Source organism: Dermacentor andersoni, chromosome 1 (assembly GCF_023375885.2).
Source record: "Dermacentor andersoni chromosome 1, qqDerAnde1_hic_scaffold, whole genome shotgun sequence".
Taxonomy (NCBI): Eukaryota; Metazoa; Arthropoda; class Arachnida; order Ixodida; family Ixodidae; genus Dermacentor; species Dermacentor andersoni.
The window spans coordinates 385,167,266-385,187,415 of record NC_092814.1 but is presented as its reverse complement, the minus strand read 5'-3'; the positions used below and the strand labels follow the sequence as shown (position 1 = coordinate 385,187,415).

General features: G+C 46.5%; 1 protein-coding gene across 4 annotated transcripts in view; it reads left to right on the top strand.

The window, feature by feature from the left end:
- Positions 1-20,150, top strand: part of LOC126518533 (uncharacterized) — a 177,032-nt gene that overhangs the window by 15,685 nt on the left and 141,197 nt on the right. For all 4 annotated transcript variants that reach the window (XM_055065012.2, XM_050168317.3, XM_055065011.2 and 1 more), the window contains exon 2: positions 8,314-8,435. In XM_055065012.2, coding sequence (XP_054920987.1) covers positions 8,314-8,435 — 122 coding nt within the window. The remainder of the gene's footprint in view (positions 1-8,313; positions 8,436-20,150) is intronic.

Below are 20,150 nucleotides of genomic sequence, written 5' to 3'. Positions count from 1 at the left end.
TAAAAAACAAAGCCACAAGAACGTCTCTGGCTCCAAGCACGAAGTTCCGTCTAGTAATTCAACGAAACTCTGTGGCGCAAAAGCAAAAGCTACATTTGCACGTAGCTGCGGTCTGCTACGCATAGCGCGCCGATACCGCGGGGTGATTGCAATGGGGCTCGCTGAGGACAACAGCGTTTGGCGCCAAAGTAGGAAATAGTGATGTCTACGTGAACATCTGAAATCAAATTCGAACTGCCCGCCATGGCGATGTTCAGTAGGCGCAGCGTTGTGGACGCGCCCCGATCCGCCGTAGCCTTCGTAGTACAAGTCATTGACGAAGGATCGAAAGCATCGTGAATGAGATGTTTGATTCTGCTGAACGCATTGAAGCACTTCTTGCGGCAAAGTATTTTGGAAATAGTCCAACTTGAAACGCCTTTCTTTAATTTGATAAAAAGTGGTTCATGGCCCTTTTAAGGGCTCTCGTACGGCGTTAGTGCCACTGATATACTTGCCTACCATAGTATATCATGCCTCTGCTAACATATGAGAGAAAGAGAGAGAACCCGTTAATGCAAACAAATATAACTGTCATAACACCCTTCGCTCTCATGTTAATTCTTTTTATGCCTACCTATTTTACGCACTTTACAGGGACTTATTTCATGCTCATTTACAGCCAGGCTACATTTACCTGTCGCAATTCATCTTTCCATCACATTGAAATATCACTGACACGCCATCGCAATTATCATGACGTTCTTTGACGTTCTTTGGCCATATCTGTTCCGTGTCTTTCTCTAATGTCTTTCTCTAATGAGCAGAAGGTAAACATGGTCCTGGCCATGTCATCTGCAAATGGCAACATCATCATCATCAGCCTGGTTACGCCCACTGCAGGGCAAAGGCCTCTCCCATACTTCTCCAACTACCCCAGTCATGTACTAATTGCGGCCATGTTGTCCCTGCAAATTTCTTAATCTCATCCGCCCACCTAACTTTCTGCCGCCCCCTACTACGCCTCCCTTCCCTTGGAATCCAGTCCGTAGCCTTTAATGACCATCGGTTATCTTCCCGACTCATTACATGTTCTGCGCATTCCCATTTCTTTTTCTTGATTTCAACTAAGACGTCATTAACTCGCGTTTGTTCACTCACCCAATCTGCTCTTTTCTTATCCCTTAACGTTACACCCATCATTCTTCTTTCCATAGCTCGTTGCGTCGTCCTCAATTTAAGTATAACCGTTTTCGTCAGCCTCCAAGTTTCCGCCCCGTACGTGAGTTCTGGTAAGACAGCTGTTATACAGTTTTCTCTTGAGGGATAATGGCAGCCTGCTGTTCATGATCTCAGAATGCCTGCCAAATACCCCAGCCCCCATTCTTATTCTTCTGATTATTTGTCTCATGATCCGGATCCGCGGTCACTGCCTGCCCTAAGTAGATGTATTCCCTTAACACTTCCAGTCCCTCGGTACCTATCGTAAACTGCTGTTCTCTTGCGAGACTGTTAAACATTACTTTAGTTTTCTGCAGATTAATTTTTAGACCCACCCCTCTGCTTTGCCTCTCCAGGTCAATGAGCATACATTGCAGTTGGTCCCCTGAGTTACTAAGCAAGGCAATGTCATCAGCAAATCGCAAGTTACTAAGGTATTCTTCATTAACTCTTTTCCCAAATTCTTCCCAATCCAGGTCTCTGAACACCTCCTGTAAACACGCTGTCAATAGCATTGGAGAGATCGTATCTCCCTGTCTGACGCCTTTCTTTATTGGGATGTTGTTCCTTTCTTTACGGAGGACTGTGGTGGCTGTGAAGCCGCTATAGATATCTTTCAGTATTTTTACATATGGCTCGTCTACATCCAGATTCTGTAATGCCTTCATGACTGCTGAGGTTTCGACTGATTCAAACGCTTTCTCGTAATCAATGAAAGCTATATGAAAGGTATATATAGCAACAAGAAGGCCGCAAATATATATATCAGTCATGAAAATGTGGCGGTAGACCAAACGCATCTGCTATCATAAGAAATTATGAAAACCTGAGACAAACTGGGAGCTTCAAGAAACCGTGGCGTAGTACTCCATATTGGAGTTCTAGCTATATACGCACGGATGTTCTAGCATTTACGACCTCAAACTCTGATGTTAGCTTGCGGGGATGAGGCCGCCCAGGTACCAATTACCAAGCCATCATTTAGGACGATTCTAAATGACGGTTTTTCACCCCTACCAACTTAACCCAAACCAATGCTTGGGAGATAGGCACCTGTAGAATCATCTCAATTTCTCTTATTGGGTCATCGCAAAATCCCATGAGTCACTGGACATGTTGAGCAACATCATGTGCACAGATGCAGTCAATTTTAGCAGAAACGCCTACGTAAATTTGCATAATACACGCTATTGGAGAGACTCCACTCTACGCTGGGTAAAGCGTAATCGGCACCAGTACCAGTGGTCGTTCGATTTGGGGTGCGTAATTCATGCCGCTGTTATAAGTCCCATCTTCGATCGCACGCTGACTGGGCTGCGTTACGTAAACGAAATCCTTCAATAACAGGTGAATGAGTTTCTCAGCTAAGTCCTGCTGTCACGTCTCCAACTTATCTGCTGTCAACAAGATGGAGCACCAGCACACGGGAGCAGCAGAGCATTAAAGTGGCTGGATGCGATTTTTCATGCGCAATAGATTGGAAGACACGGGCCTGTAAATTATCCGGCTATAGGGTCCCCTGACCACTCTCCACTCGATTTTTTTTCTTTGGGATTAAGTGAATGATCGTGGTTACATGATTGAGATGGACGTCAGGGTAGCTCAAGGCAAAAATACCGGATCTCACGAATTCATAGATAAGGGCACACTGAAATCTGATTTTCTTATTTTTTCTGTGCAGACATTCTGGTTCCCAATTTGGCTCATTTAGAAGTGGTACATTTCCTTTCTTGAATCCATCGCTTTTGCCTTTTCTCTAACGTTGGTCGCTGTCCGTTCTGCTTATTTTGCTTTTATTTTTTAACACTTGCCTGTTTTTGCAGCACGTATGCTTTCGTGAAAAATAAAAAGCTCACTTTAATTTGGCCTTGGTCCGAAGTAAATTTCTGGCGCGAATTATACCTTCGCGCAGACTCTTTTGATGCGGTACGAGCAAAGCCGAAATTTTCAAACATTCTATGCCTATTCCATTGGTTTTCGCATTTCGTGCGCGGCCCGAGCGGCGCTTCGGCCGCATTATTAAGGGGCTTTTGTTTTAGATTTAGGTGCACCTTAAAGAACCCCAGGTGGTCGAAATTTCCGGAGTCCTCCACTGCGGCGTGCCTCATCAGAAAGTGGTTTTGGCACGTACAACTCCACAATTTTAAGGGGCTTTTGTTATCAATGTGAACAGTCGGCCTTGAGAGACAGATAAGTGTGACGTAGAAATGAGAGGAAGGAATAGCTGCGGAGCCGCGAAACCTGTTGTTGGTGCTCCTTCTGTACCATTATTAAGGTGTTGCGCTCTCTTTGGGCTTCCGTCAGGCAGAGCAGTTGCTTTCAAACCGCTTTTTTGAGGGCGCTGCTTAATGATTCGGGTGGGAGCGCGCTCACCTGGTCTTTTTCATACTTCGGGAGTTTTTTTGCCAGTTGGAAATAATTGTAAGCAATTAGTACGTCGCTGAAAAAACCGCAGTTAGATGTCATTTTGGGGTGCCTACAAATGCCTCAATGACACTGAAAATTAGGATGATAGTTCTCGCGTTAGATGATTGATTGCAATTACCGAGTTAAATCTCTGTAACGAAATAATTACTGGAGGCTACTCCGTTGCACTGAAAACAATATGCACTATGTTTTCTTCAATTAACGCAACTGCCCTTTCTTTAAGTCTTGGAGCATGATAGTTGGGGAACACTATATAATTCACTCAGTAACCGAAATTAGGCCAAGCCGGATTCACTCGAAATGAGAATCAAAAGCAGTCATCCACAGCAGCACTTAGACTCGGACTCACAGAAAGAGAGACAGAGAGCACACATACATGGTACACATGTTGCCCAAGACCCGCCGTGGTTGCTCAGTGGCTATGGTGTTGGCCAGCTGAGCACGAGGTCACGGTATCGAACCCCGGCCACGGCGGCTGCATTTCGATAGGGGCGAATTGCGAACACACCTGTGTACTTAGATTTAGGAGCACGTGAAAGAACTCCAGGTGGTAAAATTTTCCGGAGTCCTCACTACGGCGTGCCTCATAATCAGAAAGTAGTTTTTGCACATAAAGCCCCGTAATTTAATTTTAATGTTGCCCGATCTATCATTCATCACGTTTTTTTGGCCCTATATTGACGAGTGTTGCCTACAGGCAATACCATCGGCCCGGCGTTGCACAAGTTTCGGGTTATCGACCCACGTGTGGACAGCGCTTAACGCCTGCTTCACCTCTGCCGCGGGTCGGGCCGCATTGCACTGTCTTCGGGATCGGCTCACATATGGGGAGTTTTGTGAGTTAGCCACATAACGTACGGGGCCGCTTTCCACAACTGGAGGCCGAGCGAACGTAACAAGATAGACGCCACCATACGCAAGGCGTATAAGGCGGCACTCGGCCTCCTCGGGAGCACGAGCACCAAAAAATTCATGGCGCTGGGAGTCCACAAAACGCTGGACGAAATAGCCGAAGCACAGAGAACGGCGCAACTCGAGCGTCTCTCTGAAATGAGAACCGGAAGAAAGATACTGCGGGACTTTGGCATCGAGCCGAGGGAAGGCGAGCAGCAGAAAGACGTACCTATACCGGATAGCATCAACAGAAAGCTCAGGGTCTGCCCGATCCCGAGGAACGTGAACCCCGAGCACAACAAGGAGCGGAGGTTGGCGAGGGCCAGGGCTCTCGTGGACCTCCACGCCAGAGAAGAAGGCGCCATCTACGTGGACGCGGCGGAGTACCGAGGGAGCAGCGACGCATACGCGGTGGTGGCTGTCGGGGCATCGACGGGTGCAACGAAGACTGCGGCGAGCGTCCGGACTCGAGAGGCGCACCGGGCGGAGGAGGTGGCCATCGCCTCGGCCGTCTCCGACCCCGGATGCACTACAGTGTTGTGTGACTCTCGAACGGCAGTGAAGAACTACGCCAAGGGTAGGGTATGTAGTCAGGCTGCGCGCATACTGCGCAAGGCCGAAGACATCGGACGCGCAAGCGCTGTGGTGATCAAGTGGTTTCCGGCCCACATGGGCAGTGACGTGTCGGAACGCGGGAACGTGAACCACAACGAGACGGCCAACTCGGCCGCGCGAGGATTAACCAACCGCGCAGCTGTAAGCACGGCCGACTCGGAGTGTTGGTCGCGGTGCAGTGCCAAGGACAAGATGACCACCTTCAACGAAATAGTGAAGTGGTACAGACTTAACAGACAGACTATGCCGCCACGTCACCCGGGGCTTACCCGGAAGGAGGCAGTGTTATACAGGCAATTACAGACGGGGTCCCTGCTCACCCCGGTGCTAGCTAAACACGTGTGTCCGAGCGTGTACGCGAGTGACGTGTGTAGACTGTGCGCTAAGGAGAGAGCCACCGCGGCTCACATCCTTTGGGACTGTAGTATAAATCCACGAGAAGCCAGCGAGAAAACGATGATCCCGCCGCAGCTAGAGGCTGCAACGAGGAGATATGACCAAGATGCACAACTCAAGGCCGTCCAGCAGGTCTCGGCAGCTCTAGAGAGGCAGCGACCTCGCGAAACCGAGGAGAAGGGGGGCAGCACCCCGAGGAAGGGGGCGGCGGCCCTCTCGGATCCGCGGAAGTAGCGAGGAACCAAGACCTTGAGGAGCACAATGCACGAGATTGACGTAGTGGCCGCGTCGCGGTAAAAGCTTGTCCTCCCTGCGTGGAGGGAGCCTCACCGACTCTACAGGCATATTCTCTAAAGTTGTTCTCTCTCTCTCTCTCTCTCTCTATGCACGGACACGATCCTTGGAAAAGTAGCCCTTAACTGCTTCGCTGTAAAATTGATAACGTCTTTGTGTTTCTTAACTAATCAATGACGACGACGAACGCGGGAGCACTGTTAGGAGCTTGTTCGCGCGGTAGTACCGAGAGGCGCCAATGCGCCAGCTGTGGAAGAAGACGGCGGCGCTGGAGCAAATCCTGATGATCATAGCTCTATGTTGACGCACTGACACGATCTTGGGGAAAGCAGCCCTTACAGCTTCGCTGTAAAAAATTCCTCGTTTTTTCTCCTTAAGTAACCCAGTGATCACGACACCATACCTCGTTAACTTCAGAGAGCGACAGGTAATTATTTGGTGTCTTCTTTGCAGAGTCCAGTCCAAGTTTCGGTTTCATAATTACGGTACAGGGCAGGGAAGGAATGCAAACACAGCTGGGCGAGTGACTGCAAAAACCTCTCACGTGTGCTGTGACGTGAGCTGTGACGTGCGCTCTGACGCGCACGCTGGCGCGCAATCTTCATGTTGCTAGTTCGTCTGCTATGCCTGCACGTACTTTGCGGTGTCATCGCCGCCAATGTCGTCGTCGGTTTCGTCGACCATCAGCGACGATTTCCTGCAGGCGGGAGTCGCCGCCGTATTAGACGTGGCCAATCACTTTCCATTCGACCCACTAGAAAGTAGGGACTCGGATTTTGCGGCTGGTGAAAGCGAGGACAAACCTCAAGACCCTCGCATTGGCCACGTTCAGTGGTCAGTGCAGTGCAGTCAACCTGTCAGTGCAGCGCAGTGAACTTGATAGTGCGGAAAATCTGCGAACCCGACGAAAACTCCCGTTTAATTCGGCAGTTGCTGCGACATGGAGAGCGTCCCACTACAAGCAACAACTAAGAGCGCATGCAAGCAGCATGGCAGCCAACGATAATTCGTGACGCAACGTTTTCTCAGTTGTTTACAATCATTCGTTGATATCGATGTCGCGAGATGCTGCGTTTTGTGGTACGGTGCGCGCGCGTACTTTAAAATTGATTTGAAATATGTTCTAAGCTGAATTTGCCGTTGTTATTTTGCAGACGATGTGTGTGTGCCCACACAAATCGATCTCGCGCGTTATCTTAACTTCGAAATTTTGCGCAAGTACTCCTTTATTATGCTTCCAAATGAACTTGCTACGTTCATAGGAACGAAAGCCTGTAACTCTCCTGTAGATATTACTGCTCCAAACTTGAAAGCATTATTGCGTAGCAACTAAAACCTTTGGGCATAACTTTGGTAAGCTGAGCCTTCAGTAAGCTTAGTTGAATCCCGCCGCATTCAGTTAATTGTGCGTTGATAGCTAATACGCGACGAAATGTTGTATTGTTGATTGAGAATAGGGCGCCATATGGTACCCATTCTTACCCAATGACTGGAATTTAGCCTCAAGTTAGTGGTAGACAGGGCGAGATGCTTTGCCTGAGTTTCGGAAAGTGTAAGCTGAACGAAAAAAAGAAGCAGTTTTCCGCGCCTTACCAACATCATAGTCCTCTCCTTCCAGCATCGTTACTTGGTGCGGAACCGTTTTTCGAAACCAAAGCTGTTCTAAATTTCATAAATGAAGTTGTGCTACATGTAGTTAACCCGAAAGCTGCGTAGCATATCCTCTCACCAGAGACTGCTAATGCAATTGTAGCATTTTCTAGACCACTTGCCTCCAGTTCATTGAGTTTAAAGCGCATTGGCAAGTCAGTAGCGTTGCTGACATTTACCCATTTCAGCACATGATACATTAAATGCCGTTTATGTCCATACCACACCGCACCAGTCACTTCATTTCATTACGTATATAATTTACGCACTTCAAAGCGATAGTTATTGGGCTGGTATAGAGCCATGCTACATCTATACATCTACTCCTTGTCACTGTCGGCATAATCTACTGCATAATACTGTTGGGAGCTCGGATTAGCGGAGGCAAGTAGTACACTCGATGAGTTACTTGATCTTGCTATTACTCGAGGAGAGTTTAAGTTCACCAAGTAATACACGTTTCGACAAGTTGAGAACGGAGAGTCTACTGGCTTTAATCAAAAGAAAAAGCAGGTTTGCCGAGTGGCTGTGGTGGCACCCCCGTCGGGCAGGGGTCAATAACCCTCACGTCAAAGCACTGTGAGCGTATCAAAGGGCAATGTCCCCCACAGCGCTGCCATCTGCATTTCTAAGGAGCTCGGACAACGAAGTGACGGACGTCGCTACAATACCATTGATTTCCGCTCGTTGGCAATCATTGGGCCTTGCGCCATAAAACCCCATATATCATTTCCTCTTCCACAGCAACATCTTTTGGAGAAATCCGTTTGGCCGAGTGAACTATGACCTACTTAGGCACCTGTGACTGTGTTACAGTTGCTTCTTCCGTTCTCGCAGCTTCCCTTGCCTGCACATTGCTTTGAGTGGGCTAAAAGAAGACCTCAGCTACTACCTGGCCATAGAACTCGTGGAAGTGAGAAGTGGTGCCGGTGACATGTTCTCTCCTATGGAATACTCAGGTAAGCATCATATGAATAGCAAAACATGCCTCCCTAGCTTCGCTTGATTTCCCGCAGGGGCGTTTGCGTCAGCAGGCGTTTGGTGTGTTGCGACAGCACGTACCCGAGCCCATGAGGGTTGGAACATCCCGCGTGCAGCCGTGCGCGGCTTAACCGTGTCTGGGGAAAGGGAGATCCTGGGGTTTGAGCCGATGCCAAGTATTCGGACCTTTAAGCCTCCCCGGCGGAGGCAACACACGCCGTTGGCCTCTGCTTCACGTAGACGGCACCTCCAAACTGACCCACTTGGAAGAAATTGGCGGTCGCCTTTTCCTGTCCTTCTCTTCAATCTTTCTCTTTCTCTCTCTTTCAATCTTTCCTGTCTTCTGTTCACTTCTTCTCGCTTCCAGATTTCCAGTTGGAAAGGGTTAACCTGGCATAGCTATCCAACTAGGGGTATCTTAGGTTATAGTAAATGTGTACAGCTGGCGTCTTTGTTGCTTTTGGGCTTCGTAGCGTCCCCTTGTTGGGCTAGGTGGTAGGCGGCTGCCATAGCTACCGAAGTAATATTTATTTTGATGACGTTTTCATCTTTCCCCTGACTCTCTGATCGCCCTCTTTCCAAGAGAGGGCGCGCCGATGATTCCCTAACACTATTCGGTCAGACCAAAGAAATATACCCTAAGTAACATGCCCTAAGTTCTGAAAACCCTGATAAAACTACGAGACCTCTATCACCATTTGTTGCCTCAAAATGTCTTACTGAGAAACTAGGTCCCGGCTACAAGGTCACGAAAATGGCCGGCGGTGATCTGTTGCTCGAAGTAAGTGACAAGGAGTTCGAGAAACTATCAGGACTTGCTGAAATTAATAATACCCCCATCTCCATAAACCCGCATCGTTCTTTGAACAGCACACGCGGAGTCTTATCAGAGCAAGATCTCCTATACTTGAGTGAAACCGAGCTGCTTGAAGGCTCGAAGGAACAGCCCGGGACAAATATCCAAAGAATAAAGGTGATACGGGATGACAGAGATCCCCACTAAACACCTAATGTTCATATTCTGCACGAGCACTTTACCAGAATATATTGAAACAGGCTATATAAAAATCCAACTCAGACCCTACAATTCGAAGCGACGCCACTGTTTTAAGTGCCAGTGATTTGGTCAAGGTTGTTAGAGATGCCGGGGCCGTACCACATGTGCACTGTGCATGTCACACGACCATCCTGCCGATAATTGTACTGAGGCACACCAGTGCGCAAACTGCGACGGTGACCACCCTGCATACTCTCGGTCATGCCCTTCTTGGAAGAGCAAAAAGGAAATAATTACACTCAAGATCAAGGAGAACATTTCTTTTCAAGAAGGGCGAAAGCGCATTTCTTTCCTCCATACCGCAGGGTATGCTGACGCGGCGCGTAGGGGGGTGACACTGCAGCAGACTGGGGCATCAGCCCGGCCCACAAAGAGTGTGGCAGGGGCAGTGCCCCCAGCCCCACAGGCACAGCAGCGAGCGCTGCTGCACCGTCTAAAAGCAGGGCCCATCGTTTTCTGGGTTGGTGGCCTCCAAAGCTTTGCTTGTCGAGGCAAGGCCTACCTTCAAAACACCCCGCTCTACTGAGCGGAAGTCCAGCGGCTCCCAGGAGTCGATGGGCACAACCCCAAGCCGGGCGGCGCATTCAGTGCCTTGGGAGGGGCGCGATCCTCTTGACCACTCCGAGAAAGACAAACCCCGGATGATGGGGTCTGGAAATTCTCCAAAGCCTACTTGACTCCTCTTGACAAACAGCACAAAAACACACAGTATGGATACACAAATATTACACTGGAACATGAGGTCTTGTCCACAACCTTGATGGTATTATAGAACTTTTACTCAAATACAATCCAAATGTGCTGTGTGTTCAGGAGACACATCTTAAATTTACGCGAACTTTATCAGGCAATACGCTATTTTCCGGAGAGACCGAGACGACGCTGTTGCATCGTCCGGCGGTGTAGCAATATTAATCGACAGAGGCGTTGCTTGTCGGCAATTCCAACTCCAAACTCCTCTTGAGCAGTTGTTATGGAAGCTGTGCTATTCAATAAGCTAGTCCCCTTCGCGACTGTATACATCCCCCAAGTTATCAACTTTCTAGAACATTTCAAAGCTTTATTGATGAGCTCCATCACCCTTACACTGTAGTCGGTGGTCTAACCGCGCATAGTACTGTGGGGTGACACTCGCTGTGATGCGAGACAAGGGTTTATAGAAAACATCCTATTCTCTTCAAGTGCCTGCTTGCTTTACAAGGAAAAGCCAACATGCTAGAGCTCTATACACAAAACATTTTCATTCATAGTCCTAAGCATACCGTCCAGTATGATTGTGCCATATCTAGAGTGGGATGTCCTTAATAACCCATATGGAAGTGATCACTTCCTCATCGTTCTAAACCTTAAAAAAACTGAGTGTCCTGCATATGTTCCTCGATGGAAAGTTGATTCAGCCGACTGGATGAAGTTTCGCGAACTAACAACGCTGCCCTGGAATGATATCTGTGAACTTAGTCAAGAACATCCAGTAGCATACATAAAAACGTTCATTATTAATGCTGCATCAGTGTGTATCTCCCATACAAATTGGTCGCCTTCAAAACGACATATTCTGTGGTGGAATAAGGGCAAGGAAGCCCAGAAAACGCAAAACACGGCTGGGACACACAAGGACACACACACACAATACACAAGGACACGCTCTTGAGGACCGGGCAGATTGTCCAGGAGCACATTTCGAGCACATTTACAGTACATCTCATTACACAGATACGTTCCTAAAATGCCAGCGACTGGCAGAACAGCTGCGTTTGGGTCGAAAAAACACATGCAATGAAGTATACAATCGTACATTTAAAATGGCTGAGTACCAGGCCTCACTGAATTCTTGAACAAGTCCACTCAAGGAAGTGACAGAATAATGTATTACATGATCAGACACTTACACTCCGAAACCCAAAAAACACTGTCACTCTGGAACTCCATGTTCTCTGCTGGCTACATTCCGTTTGCCTGGAAAGAAGCAATCCCATTTCCTATCCTCAGAGGCCAAGGACCCTTCCTCATGTAGTAGTTATGGGCCAATAGCTCTGACAAGTTGATTATGCAAACTATTTGAGAAAGTGATGAACCGGTGTCTCATACATTTTCTTGAAAGCAACAAGGCACTCGATCCCTCACAGTGCGATTTCAGGGAGGGTAGATCCACAATAGATCAACTTGTCCGTATCGAGACAAATATCAGGGATGCCTTAGTCCACAAACAGCTTTCGTTCTCAGTATTTTTAGATTTGGAGAACACATACGACACAACCTGTCGCTTTGGAATCCTCCATGATCTGTCTGAAATGGGAGTTCGAGGCAGTTTGCTGGACGTGATTTAGTTACCTCTCCTATCGTAGGTTCCCTGTTAGATAGGTTCCCTGTTAGAGTGGGTAATGTTCTGTCTCGTCCTTTTATGCAGGAGGCTGGTGTTCCACAAGGTGGTGTGCTAAGCTACTCTTTTTGTTGTCAAAATGAACTCAATCCAGACTGTCATACCACGCACTATGTTTTATTCTGTATATGTGGATGACATACAGACAGGTTACAAATCATGTAATTCAAGTATCTGTGGGCTACAAGTACAGAAGTACAGCTTTGCATAAATAAATTATCTAAGTGGGCGACGAAAACAGTTTTAAACTAAACCCTCAAAAAAGTACGTGCGACCTGTTCCCTAACAAGAGAGGTATACTGGCGGACCCAGTAATAGGTCTCAAAGGAGAACAGCTATCTGCAAGCCGTGAACACTAATTTTTGGGGATCCTTTTGGACACTGAGCTAACTTTTCTACCACACTTGAAGTATCGTAAGGCAAAGTGCTTGAAAGCTATGAATCTGATGAAGCCCTTGTCACGCACATCTTAGGGAAGCAATGGGAGATGCCTTATAAAGTAGTACAAAAGCCTAATATTAACAGCCTTCACTACGGAGAAATAGTCTAATTCTGCTGGACCTAGTGGCCTGAAAGTGATAGACCTTATTCACCACTTAGGCGTCCGCCTTGCTATACAGGTGCCTTTAGGACTAGTCCTGTGGAAAGCGTCTACGTTGAATCTAACTAAGGCATTATGCTACCGAAAGACATATTTAACTTCTACTCCCCGAAAGTCAGATCAGATATTCAACATCCATGTTGTATTACTATTCGCGACTTGTCCACTGCCAGGCTGATAAAATTGACGTACAGCGCGAAGGACAAGAACTGCAACAGACGGAATACACTGTTCTGTTTAGCAACCGCCCAACCACTAGGCCTCCTCTGTCCCTCCGGTTGGAAGCACTATAAGAAAAAAAACAGGTTCCTCTTTTACAGAATGTCCTAATGGCTCCTACTCGGCTTCCACAGCCTTGGGAGTGGGAGACTATGTGACATCTCCTTCTTAGAAATATCCGAACGAGCACCTGAGGCACATATATATTCGCCTTTTATTGAACTTCACCCCGCAGGGGCGTCTGCGTCAGCAGGCGTTTGGTGTGTTGCGACACCACGGACCCGAGCACACGAGGGTTGGACCCTCCCGCGTGTAGCCGTGCGCGGCTTAGCCGTGTCTGGGGAAAAGGGGATCCTGGATGTTGAGCCGATGCCGGGTGTTTGGACCTTTAAGGCCCCCCGGCGGAGGCAACACACCTCTTTGGCCTCTGCTTCACACAGACGGCACCCCCGGACTGACCCACCCGGGGGAAATCGGCAGTTGCCTCTTCCTGTCCCCCTCTCCACTCTTCGTCTTTCTCTCTCACTTTGAATCTTTCCTGTCTTCTACTCACTTCAGTTTACTTCTCATTTTCCAGGCAGCAAGGGTTAACCGTGTGTATCTACCCAACCTTGGGTACATATATTAGGTTATAGCGGCGTTGTATAGCTGACGCATACAGGTATGTTCCTAACCTCGTAGCGTCCCTTTGTTGGGCTCGGTGGTGGGTGGCTACCATCGCCGCTGAATATTCCAAGAATACATGGCAAATGCATTCCCCCTCCTTGCAGATCGTCCTATCAAAAGAGGGCGCACCGAAGCAATTTTTGATTTCACTTTGAAAACCAACGCAGAAACGTTCCCACGCTACCATGTGATCCACAGTGAAGGATCTCTGCCGATGAGAAAACTATCGCCATTCCTAATAGCAAAATGCCTAGTTGAAAAAATCGGAAAGCAATACAAAGCTTCAAAGATGTCAAGTGGGGACCTCCTCCTTGAACTCAAAACCAAAGACCAAGTTGCAAAGCTCGCTGATCTAACCAGTGTCGGTAACATCAAAGTCACAATCTCAGCACACCATTCTCTCAACACAAGCAGAGGTGTAATATCAGAAGAAGATTTCTTAAACCTAAGCGATGAAGAACTCCTAGAAGGTTTCCAAGAACAAAATGTAATCAAAGTTCAAAGAATAACTCTCCGAAGAAATGATGAACAAATCCCGACCAAACACGTTATACTTACCTTTGGTACCAGTATTGTACCTACTACACTTGATGCAGGCTATCTAAAGATCAACGTAAGACCGTATATCCCAAACCCGAGGCGGTGTTTCAAGTGCCAGAGATTCGGACATGCATCGCAATCATGCAGAGGTAAATCGACATGTGCAAAGTGTAGTGCCAATGACCATCAGTCGGAAAACTGTAATGCTGCTCCACACTACAAACTGCAAAGGAGATCATCCAGCATATTCACGATCTTGCCCCTGCTGGAAGAAAGAGAGAGATAATTGCACTTACAGTGAAAGAGAAGATTTGCTTTTATGAAGCAAGAAAGAAACTAGCACACTTACCTCAAACAACCTACGCCAGTGCGGTGCGACAGGGGACAGCACCGCAGTGGTCTCAGGAGTCTACAGGGACCGCAGTCAGTGGCCCAGTAGTAACTCCATCCGTCCCCTTGGTGGCAGCAGCCAGTCCTGCTCCATCATCATCATCATCACAGACTGGCCTGCAGACCCCGGTTCCACAGGGCCCCAGGCTAAATCGAACTCCCAGGCTTGAGATGCGCGTCTCAGCGCCTGGTTCTCGATCATCCAGTGCCTCGGAGAAGGTTATGGATGTCGACACCAAAACTCCGGCGTCATCGACGCCAAAACATCAGCGCTCTCTGGAGCGCACTAAGAAAGACAAGCTCCCAATAACTACGCGAACAAAGGGACCGGTAACGTGAACGGTTACCGTTCTTCCAATAGCACATTCCGACTAACAAATGTCACCTACAGTTACTTAGTACATATATGTAAATTACCATTCTCAATTCTGCCACTATGGATTTTATAGTGCATTGGAATTGTAGAGGACTGATTCGCAATTTAGGTGACATTAAGGACATAATAAATAACTTTTCTCCAATCGCATTTTGCCTACAGGAAACAAACTTAGGCCCTAAACACAGTCAATTCCTTAGAGGTTTCACCGTTGTCCGAAAGGACCGCGAATGTTCCAACCGGTTGTCAGGTGGAGTGGCTATAGTCGTGCAGGGCGGCACTCCTACCCGAAATGTCCCATTAAATACATCTTTAGAGGCCGTAGCTGTCACCATTCTATCCTACAAAACAATCACCATTTGCTCACTATATATCCCACCCCACACACATTTTACTATCAAAGACTTAGAAAATCTAACAGAACAGTTACCGGAGCCATTTGTCTTGGTAGGAGATTTTAACGCTCATTGTACTCTTTGGGGCAGTGTCAAAACTGACCAAAGGGGGCAACTCGTTGAAAATTTTATCCTGTCAAATAATATTTGTCTTTTAAACTCAGGTGCGCCAACTTACTTCTCACCGACTTCTCGCACATTTAGTTGTTTAGATTTAGCTTTTTGTTCACCCTCTCTTTTTACTGATTTTAAATGGGAAGCTCTCGACACGTCATATGGTAGCGACCACTTACCCGCACTCATCAAACACCTATCATCCCCACAAACTCTACTAACTAGACCACGCCGATGGAAATTACAGCTCGCTGACTGGCAGGTCTTTATGCAGAACGCGAAACTGCAAAATGTCTTTTCGCCAGAGCTCAGTATTGATGATCTTAATAAAAAAATCACTGAAGTTATAATCACAGCGGCAGAAAAGGCGATACCGCAGTCTTCCGGTATTGTGCGCAAAAAGCTAAATCATTGGTGGACAAACGAATGTACTAAAGCCAAAAAAGAACAAAATAAGGCCTGGGGAATGCTACGAAGGTACCCCACTTATACCAATCTTCTAAATTTCAAACAGGCCAAAGCCAAAGCACGATATATTCGAAGAAATGCAGAAAAATTATCATGGCAAAAATACATATCTTCAATCAATAGTACAGTGACATCAAAACGAATGTGGGACCAGGTGAGGAAATTTAGAGGAGAGTACTCATCACACACTATACCACTACTTACATGTCCAGGCACACAAACAACACTACAGGACCAGGCCAACTTATTAGGTGAACACTTTCATAACATATCCAGCTCAGCAAACTATTCAAATACATTTTTAAAATATAAAGAATCGGCTGAGAAAGAGAGGCTGCCTACCACTGGGGCTTCAGCTGAAATGTACAATAAGCCCCTCACAATACATGAATTGAACAGAGTTCTCTCTGCTGGTAAAAAAACGGCAACAGGTCTTGGCTGTGTGCACTACACAATGCTGGCACACTTATCCCAAGCGTCGGTAGGGGCACTTCTTAAATTTTTCAATAAGATATGGGAGTGTGGGGTAATGCCCACAGATTGGAAAAAAGCGGTAGTAGCACCTTTTCTAAAACCTGGTAAACCCGGTACATCCCCTAGCAGCTATAGACCCATTGCACTAACAAGTTGTCTAGCCAGATCTTATGAGAGCATTATAAACATAAGACTCACATTCATCCTAGAAACAAGAAACCTTATAGACAAACACCAGTGCGGATACAAAAAGGGCTATTCCACCACTGACCATCTCGTGCGACTAGAGCATGAAATACGTGACGCGTTTCTTCACAAGCAATACTGCCTCGCAGTTTTCTTTGATTTTGAAAAGGCATATGATACCACATGGCGATACGGAATTTTGAGAGACCTGGCTGACATGGGAATTCGCGGAAGAATGCTGAATTGTCTATGCGATTTCATGTCAAACCGAACATTTCAAGTACGTCTCGGCACAATACTCTCGGGCACATTCACACAAGAAAATGGCATTCCACAAGGTTGCATTCTGAGCACGACGCTCTTCATAGTCAAAATGAACTCTGTGAATAAAATCATCCCATCATCTGTTATGCACTCAATATATGTCGACGATTTGCAAATGGCTTGCCGCGCCTCAAGCTTACCCACCTGTGAACGACAACTACAAATAACGATAAATAATCTTACACAATGGGCTAACAAAAATGGTTTCCGGTTCTCAACACACAAAACTGTTACAGTTCTCTTTTCCCAGAAGCGAGGGTTACACTGTACTCCAGGTCTCACATTGCATGGTATAACGCTACCGGTCAAACAACACTATAAATTTCTAGGCGTAACGTTTGACACTAAACTGAACTTCCTGGCCCACATTAACGCAACCAAAATTAAAGCAAATAAAGCACTAAACATCCTCAAGGTTTTATCACATAAGCACTGGGGATCTGACCGTACATGTCTACTACGTATATACCTATCCCTTGTACGTAGCATCCTCGACTACGGTAGTGTAGTTTATGGTGCAGCTAGGCAGTCCTGCATTAAGCGACTTGATCCAGTTCACAATCTTGGCCTACGACTGGCGAGCGGTGCCTACAGGACATCGCCTGCACAAAGTTTATACGTTGACGCTAATGAGCCTTCATTACAGCACCGCAGAGCACTACTTACACTTTCCTATGTACTAAGAATTCGGTCATCACCACAACATATATGCTACAACATCGTAACACAGTGTCAATCACGAATACACTACACAAGTAAACCAAACATGATTCGGCCACTCATCTTAAGACACGAACAATACTGTCAGACTTATGATATCCCTCCTGAAGCCCTGCAGGTTGCCGAAAGGCCACCAAGATTGCCCCCGTGGTGCAATTTTACACAGCTGTGTGACTGGACGTTAACACATACACAGAAAAAAGACATTCCACAAGAACATATAATACAAGAGTTCCGAGCCATGCAAGAAAAATATAAAAATTACACAGAATTTTACACTGACGCCTCTAAAACACAAGGATACGTAGGTGTCGGGATCGTAACAAAAAATTGGGAAAATAGCATTCGCATAAATAATTTTTCTTCAGTCTTTACCGCCGAAGTTTATGCGATTTGGATGGCAGTTAAGAAAATCACTTCCGACAAGCAGAAGAATGCTATTATTTATACCGACTCGTTAAGTGCCCTAAGAGCCCTTAACTTAAACTCCGCGTCTGAACCCCTGCTTGGCGATATTTTAAACATAGTGTTTAACAAGAAATACGAAGGAACCATACGATTCTGCTGGGTCCCAAGTCATGTTGGGATAGCAGGGAATGAAGCTGCAGATAGAAGCGCATCCATGGCAGCGCACAAAAGTATCACACACATAACACTTCCATACAAAGACAGCATCAGAGTGGTTCGTAAGGCCCTAGCATCAAAATGGCAACAAGAATGGAACACGTGCGCAAATAACAAGTTACATATAACTAAACCCCTGCTTCGCGAGTGGAAATCATGTACTCACCAAGAACGGTTCTATGAGGTAATGTTATGTCGACTTCGAATTGGACACACGCATCTAACACACAATTTTTTACTTCGAAACGAAAGTCCACCAACATGCGAGAAATGTCACGAAACGCTCACAGTAACCCACATCATTATATCATGCCCACACACTGAAACACAGAGACGGAAACATTTCAAAAATTTGTATCACTTACATATACCTCTGCACCCTGCCTTAATATTGGGCGATGACCCACTAGTGCCATTCAGTAACCTGTTCCAGTTTTTAGGCGAAACCAATTTTCTACATCGACTTTAAGGTAACACAGCTATAGCTACCTTAACATTGGGTCTTATACTGTCCTGTGACTGGCGCAGCATGGCCTTAGTCGCTTTTGCGCCATTAAACCCGAATTAACTAACTAACTTATTGAACTTCAGAAGTAGTTCTGTCCTGAATATTACACAGATGCTTCGAAGTCTCCCACTCGTGTTGCTTTCGCAGCTCACGAACCCTCATTTTCGACATCTTGGGCACTAGACCAGCAGCGGAAGAATACGCTATACTCTCGGCTATTCAACACATAGGGCTCACAAATGTGCTAGAGCTAGTCTTCACGCACCTATTAAGTGTCGTCAGAGCCTTGATTAGTCTAGACCCGCCGTGGTTGCTTAGTGGCTATAGTGTTGGGCTGCTAAACACGAGGTCGTGGGATCGAATCCCGGCCACGGCGGCCGCATTTCGATGGGGGCGAAATGCGAAAACACCCGTGTACTTAGATTTATGTGCACGTTAAAGAACCCCAGGTGGTAAAAATTTCTGGAGCCCCCCACCACGGCGTGCCTCATAATCAGAAAGTGGTTTTGGCACGTAAAACGCCATAATTTAATTTAATTTTTGATTAGCCTACGAAAACACATGAACTCCATTTTGAATGAACTGTACAACTTATTGTGTTCCGCGCATCAGTGCAACCAAGTGATTGTCTTATGCTGGGTACCTGGCCACAAAAGAATAAAAGGTAATGTAGCTGCTGACGAAAACGCTGCGTTAGTCGGTTTTAGCGACACAGATGGAAATATCCCGATCACTGCCACAGGCCTAAAGCCTTTTCTACGCCGTAAACTGAGGAACCACTGGGAGGAGAGTGGGATACTCAAGCAGAAAATAACCTTCACGTAACACAAAAACTAGGGAGCTGGATAACTGGAAAACGGTAATGTATAAGGAAGTACTTTGCCGATTAAGAATAGGACGCACTTACGGTATTAACTCTTACCTCTTGACTGGGGCGATCCTCCAACTTGTAAGTGCGGTAGTAATCTGACAGTACTCCATGTTATTCAGCGCCCTGCATTAGAAAAAGAAAGGAAAAAGTATTTGCCTTCTGTAAATTATGAAAATATACCTCTTCGCCACGCATTTTTCTGAGCGATGAACCGCTTTTTAATCTTCAAATAGTCTGCTATCTTAGCCGAAACCGACACCGTGAAAATAATTTGTCCAAGTAATTTTAACACGTGATTAACAGCCCTTGTATTCAAGGACCCTCTTCAAGCTCTAGCGTCACTACTGTTTCCTCGTCGTATGTTTTTACCAAAACAGAATTCCCGTCACCCACGTTCCTAACTAATCAGTGTCGTTATTTTAGTACCTATATATTTTACGCCATATACAGCGGCAGTTTTTAGGCCCTTTTACAGCCATGTTACATCTACCATGATGAATACACTGTCCACGCTATTCACAATACATCCTTAAAATTACCATAAGTCATGGTGCTCTTAGGCCATACATGGCCCTTGCGCCATTCAACGCCACATGTCATCATCAGCTTTGCTGCGTTAAAGCGGCCCACGGCACTGTTTTGACGATGAAACATTGAGCTTCAGGATATTACACGTCTCATTTTTAGTAATGCATTCAAAAGTGAGAATAATTGTCGCCCGTGCACCATGTAACCGCTTGAAACGGTTCGGTCATCCTCAGCTCTATAAATGTTGCTCCT